Source organism: Octodon degus, unplaced genomic scaffold, assembly GCF_000260255.1.
Source record: "Octodon degus isolate 3935 unplaced genomic scaffold, OctDeg1.0 scaffold00006, whole genome shotgun sequence".
Taxonomy (NCBI): domain Eukaryota; kingdom Metazoa; phylum Chordata; class Mammalia; order Rodentia; family Octodontidae; genus Octodon; species Octodon degus.
In genome coordinates, this window is record NW_004524582.1 from 16,753,105 (window position 1) to 16,759,740 (window position 6,636).

At 43.5% G+C, this 6,636-nt stretch overlaps 1 protein-coding gene across 5 annotated transcripts in view; it reads left to right on the top strand.

Annotated features, from left to right (window-relative positions):
• Positions 1 to 6,636, top strand: part of Kcnip4 (potassium voltage-gated channel interacting protein 4) — a 1,227,189-nt gene that overhangs the window by 1,084,292 nt on the left and 136,261 nt on the right. The window contains exon 2 of one of the 5 annotated variants that reach the window (XM_004624536.2): positions 1,587 to 1,688. The exons of the other annotated variants lie outside the window; for them this stretch is intronic. Coding sequence (XP_004624593.1) covers positions 1,587 to 1,688 — 102 coding nt within the window. The remainder of the gene's footprint in view (positions 1 to 1,586; positions 1,689 to 6,636) is intronic. 5 annotated transcript variants of the gene reach the window in all.

The window sequence follows — 6,636 nt, forward strand, 5'->3', positions numbered from 1 at the left end:
AAATCACAAGCATGTTTACAGGAATGCCAATGTAGTTTATTTTAACACGCCCTCTGCTGCAGCACAAGACAGAGGCAAGAGGGTCAGGACAAAGGAGGAGCCTTCCTAGACTACAGCTCAAGAAGCAACTGGCTGCTTACCTGGTAGCTGCAGGCCTATTTCAATGAGGGGCAGGGATGAAAGCTTGCTATGAATATTAGGTATGCAAATAAGGGGGCCCAGATTCCTCCATTCCTGATTTTAGCCACTCCAAAGTGTCCCTCCTTTCTTAAAAATATACAACAGTGTCAATTGAAGGGGAAAGTGGGGAGGGGAACCACGCTGCCTATCTAGCCACACTCATGTTTAGTACAGAATTGAGGTTTGATAGACAGTAAGCAAACTGTCTTAGTCCATCGTTGGCCAGGGAGGACACAAAGCGAAGTGAGGAGGAGGGACAGACAGCTGGTAGCCAAGCCATCCACACCTCCCACCCCCTAAGAAAAATGAGAAAGTCAGGTGCTTCTCTGCTTCAGCTTCATGTCACCTGGTGCCCACTAGAATTTCAGCCAGTGGACACTGATGGTGAGGTAGATCAGCCGGAAGTGGGAACAAGTGCAAGGTCTTGGAGTCAGGAGTTGTCTATGCTTTCAAGGTATGAGTTACAAGGCAGAGAAGGAGCAGCGACACATTCGCCTTGTCCCTACCATAAGGATTGTCTAACCTCAATTTAAAATGGTTCAGTTGCTGTTGCTTTGTATTTTATATCTTCCAAACTAATTTGGAGAAGCAGTTGATATGAACATGCAAATTCAGGCTTCTGGGTGCTCAGAGTGCGTGAAGTGTTAAGGAGTTGGAGAGCTGGCTCCCTCCGCCCAAAGCCACTCAGGCACTTGCTCTGTTGCCCGCCCAGCCACTGTTGGTTTTCTTGAGTCCTCTCCAGCTGACCTGAAGCACAGATTCTGCTGCGTATTCGTGGGATAGCATTTCACAGACGCACCTTGCTTTTATTGCGATGAGTCTGCCAGAATAAGTTCTATTTGTCACCGCTCATGTGTGAAAAATGTGAAGGGTTGTCACCTCCCTGGACATGTCAGCATATGCTAATGAAGCTACCTATCCGGCACATTTATGTTCTCACTTTCAGGGAAGGCAAAGGTACTAACAGGTGACTGTGGTGGGAATGATTTATGCGTGCACCCACCTCTGTAATCAAGGCGGGGAGCGAAGAGAACAGAAAATTCTGATGCGGGCCCTTGTGCTGTTCTCAAAACTGAAACTGCAATCCGGTTAACTCTTAGTGATATCTGTTTTCTTCCTGAAATAAGACCCCTCAAAAGCCACCAAATTTTACTTTTGTCATTCAATAGATATCCTTTTATGATGGTGTTCACTTGGTAATCATTGTTCATGTAATTTAAGGAAAAGTTCGAAAACTTAATCCTCTATAAAGAGGAAACTGCCCGGGGATATGAACCTACTGCCTGCGATTGCCTGAAGGGATGGCTGCGTCCGGATCCTGCTGCCTGGCTTCTCCGATGTCCCCTGCAGCATGGCCCCCTTCCTCCGTGCAGGCGCATTAACAGACCTGATCATGTATTTTCTAGGTTTCCTCTACGCTCAGAACAACACCAAGCGCAGCATTAAAGAGCGACTCATGAAGCTCTTGCCCTGCTCAGCTGCTAAAACGTCGTCTCCTGCTATTCAAAGCAAGTTCCGTTTTCTTTTCGCCCCTCAATTGTTTGTTCTGTTTGTTCAGGCCTGCATGCATTACATTTCTCTGCTTCTGAAGGACTCAGTATGTCCCACACTGCAAAAGCAACTCTGTCGACGTATTTTGGTTTACCTGGACTATTTTGGTGCAATTTTGAGTCATTCCATTTGGCAGGCTGACCCCACCGAGTTAACGAGGAATCCTCTGCTTCAAAACGTGGGGAGATTTCTGTTTGATCTGAGGAATCTAGACTCAGAACTCTAGGGGTTTCTGTTGCCTAACAGGGTAGGGAAACAGCTGGATCCACCGAGTAGTGTTGTCTCATGTGCTTCGGGGCTTTTCAATGGACTCATACAGATTTAGACATATTATGCGGTACCGTGGTGTGTCCTCACGCACAATACATGGTATAATATTCAAATTAAGGTACACATATCCATCTTCCTTGACATTTATCTTTTGTTCTTGGCAAAAGTATTCAAAATCCTTTATTCGTGCTTTTTGGAATACATACTACATTGTCATTATCCATGTGAGTCTGCTGTATAATAGGGCACAAGCACTCATTTTTCTTTACTACAATTTAGTAGCTGTTGGAGCTGCCAAATAGCTCAGCAAATTAAAGCGCCTGCTTAGGCAGACGCAGGGGCCTGGAGTTCGTCTGGGACCTGATGTGCCCGCCCGGCCCCCGGCGCGTGCTGAGAGGGCAACTGAGACTGGACAAGGTGGCACGTGCCTGTAATCCCAGCTCCTGGGAGGCCGTAAACGGACAGATCACTATGAGTCCAATCTAGTAGTGAGACACTGAACACCTTGTAGACCCTTCCCTAAAGTACAGGGGGAAAAAAGCAAAACAAAACTCAGTAGCTGTTGGCAAATCTTTCTCTTCCCTCTTCCACCACTGCCACCACCACCACCAGCCCTGCCCAGGACCTGGCAACCCCAGTTCTACTTTCAAGTCCTATGAGATCAACACTCTTGCATTCCACAGATGAATGAGTTTGAGTAGGACTTGTTTTTCTGTGCCTGCACATCGCAGTTAATAGAAGGTCCTCCACTTTCTTCTATGCTGTCACAAATGACAGAATTGCATTATATTTTATTGTTTAATATTATGCTGTCGTGTTATCATATTTTCTTAATGCATTAATTCAATAGGACATCTCAATTAATGCCACACCTACCTATCATGAGAAGGGCCGCAGTCATCATGGGAATACAGATGTCTCTTCAGCTGACTCATTTTCTTTTGCACATGTAGCCACAAGTAAGACCGTTGAGTCTGTTTGAGAATCATCTGTGCTGGCTCTATCATTTAAATTTCTTGGCTTCTATGCACTTACTATGTAATTTTGAATCTCCCAAACTTCAATAAAGTCATCAGGTTAGGAAAATATTTGAAAGAGGAAAACATTTAAAGAAAGGGGACATGTCTGCTTGTTCACTCTGCCCTCACCTCAGTCAGCACTGTATCCTCTTTTTTAAAAAAATTAGTATTTTATGAAACGTGGTAAGTAGCATTTGTCCAGGGGAAAGGGGGCATCCATCTACATTGCATCTTTTTCTATTTTTTATTTTTTGGCAGTACTGTGCATCGAACTCTGGACCTTGCACTTGCCAGTCAAGTGCTTATGCTGCTGGGCTGTCTCCCTGGCCCTCACTATGACATCTGGATCCTCTTCACTGCTCCTGCACCTTCTCCCCCTGCCGCTTCCCACCACCCCAGACCCCTTTCCATCTCCACAGAGTCTCTCCCTATTTCCTGTCATCTATCTTTCACTTTGCCTTTAAACTATCTATACTTTGCATTTCTAATATAAGAGAACTCAGGACATTTGTCAAGTTCTATGCCAACCTTATTCCCCGCAGAATGAGGATCTCAAGGAGCAGCTGCTTTGCTACTGTCAGCTCGAATCTACTCCTCAAGGTGCAGCAGTGCTCCATGGTGTATGGATCCCACTTGTTCTTTATCCACACATTTTCCAAGGACACTTAGGCCACTTCCAACACATACCCACTTGGGCTTCTCTAGAAAAACAGAAGAAAGGGAAACATACATGTAAATACACACACACACACACACACACACACACACACACACATAACCACAAGCATGTATAAATCATAGGACTAAAGGAGTAGGCAAGAGAAAAAATTCATGATTAGGTTGGAAAAGAGGAGGCCGAGTTGATCCTGTCTTCTTGAATCAAAATTTCTGCCTCTGAGGAAGCTTTAGCCTTTGCTTAAGTCTTTCAGTTGATTAGATGTAGCCGACCCACTTTACCCAGAGAAATCTACACTTTACACAGTGTGAACTGACTGTAGACATGGTCACACCTAAAGTATGTTTTCACAACGCTTAAATTAGTGTTCAGGTGAGCACCGCAATGCCACAGCCTCCCTCAGCCTGTGCTGCAGCCAGCCCTTTGCTGCCATTGAGAGCTCGAAGAGTTGTGCCATCACTGGCCAAGCTGGCTTCACACAGAACTACCACATTGTCCAGCTCCTACCTCCATGAACTACAGGACATTTTGAGGAGCAGAAAATAGAGAACGTCTGTAAAGAAGCCAGTAGGTGATTTTATGCCAATAGAACATAGAATTTTAATATGTATTTACAAGTATTCTACGTACAAAATTCTTCCATACATTTTTTTCCAACCACAAAACTCCCCTTAGAATCAGACAGAAAAGGTGATGTTCTTTGCTAGTGAGGGCATAGAGTATTAAAAAGCTAGGGGGTACTGCCAATAAATAAAAAAATAAATAAAAATAAATAAATGTTTGGGCCAGGGAGATAGCTCAGTAGAATAAGCACTTGCCTGACAAGCTCAAGGGCTTGAGTTCAATCCCCAGTTCCATAAAAATAAATAAATAAATAAATAAATAAATAAATAGTAATTTCTAGATGTCAAGCTACAAACTACATATCCCGATGTTATTTTTTTTATAGTCTGTCACACCATTTTGCAGGAACCCGTGGGTTCAGTTAGTGATGCAAAACTGACAAATGCCCTAAAATTGTATCAGTCCCCACAACTAGAGAAGATATCCACTGAATCACATGCAATCCAATATACCCATGAAAATCCACACAGCAGAACAGCAACTTATTTCAATGGCACTGACCCAAGATAATAGATCCTGTTAGTAAGTTTAATTTACTGATTCACTCAGCACGTCTTCATTGTGTGTTTGTCCCTGGTCTATGTGCTGAGAGATGGAGCAGAATGTATGGCTTATTTAAAAATATACAGATAAAGCCTATGAGAGCTAAGTCAGCATGCTGTAAGTGGAGGTGGAAGGACTCAGTGAGGTTTACTAGCAATAATACTACCCATGTGTAAAATTAAAACTATGATTGAGACAAATGGCTTTGATTTTTGTCTCAGTGCACACAAACACACACGTACACACACACACACACACACACACATACACACAGCCCACCCAAAAGACATCACATATCCCGGATAACCTAGAAAGCCATAATCCAGAAAAATGCTGAAGTTTCATTCTCACATAACACGAAAACTGCAAGCTGTTACCACCACTATTTGTCACTGACTGTTGGTTATTAGAGTTATTACTTTTCTCCCTTCATGTTGGAATCAAAATTGCCCACTTTCCAGATACTTACTGAAAACATAGTCACTTGTACAACATAGACCAGTAAAATGTAACTTTGAAATGGGCGGCTACATTCACTCAGAGAACAAAGCTGTCACCTCTGTTGGCAGTTTTTCTGCACCAATGTCCAGCGAAGTTATCCCCAAATAATCTGCACATGGTAGTGTAAATCACTTTTGACTCAGTGTGAGAAACAAGAGCTATTTTTTGAATTTAAAATAAGCATTTGGGGTTGGGGAGATTGCTTGGCAGTCTAAGTGCCTGCATGGCAAGCTCAGGACTAGTTGTAACCCCTAGTACCACATGCTGTGTTTGCCCCGGAACCTGGGTACAAACTGCTGGCCACCAAAACTGGAGGGGGTGGCACACACCTCTAATCCCAGTGCCAGGGAGGCTGAGATGGGAGGATCACCATGAATCTGAGCTGCACAGCAAGACCCTGTACCAAATTAATTAATTAATTAATTAAAACTTTTAAAATGAAGACTTTGATAAACCACAAATGAACAGAATGAATATAATTTTATATTTTTATAAAAAGGAAACTTGGTTGACATTGAACTCACAGAAGACTTAGCCTATGATTTGTGGACCCATGAGGTTTACAGATATCAAGCTCTCTCCCTAGTAACAACGTCCCCTGCAGCCCACTGTCGTAGGAAGCCCTTGTACGTACAAGGACCTTACCGAGAAGGAAAACACATCGTCCCATTACTAATGAGGTGATCTTTGTTTGCTCCCTGTCCATGCTCTGGTTCCTAAGCAACTGTGCATAGGATTGAAAAGATGCTATGAGGGCACCAGGGAGAGAGGCAGAGGACCTGCCGGCTGGACCATGGAGAAGCCCACGTGGACCCCTGGCTTTGCTGGCAGTTGGAGGGCAAATGGCTGCCAGTGGATGAGCAGTTCTCTCTCCAGCTCCCACAGAGCTGCTCAAGCTAGTGAACTGGAAGCTCCTTTATTAAAGGGCCCATCATCATTTCAAATCCTATTATCTTTTTCCAGGAGGAGCATAAGAGGACACTTAATTCTTCATAGCAGAGATGTGAGGTTTATCTGCAATAGCCAAATATCAAAAGAAACAAGGATTTCATGCAGAAAAGTTCAAGCTCTTACTGATCTATTGAGCACTTAGATTTCAAGAATCAGACAAACAAAAGGAAAGAAACACAGGAAGACACCTAACCCTGCTTCTGGCCTGGACCACAGAATCCTTGACCCTTACCAGAGAGGAGCTCTCCTGGAAGCCACCATGATTTGTTAATAGCTTTAAAGTATATTTCACACTAAGTCAAAATTACTGTGATTTTTTTT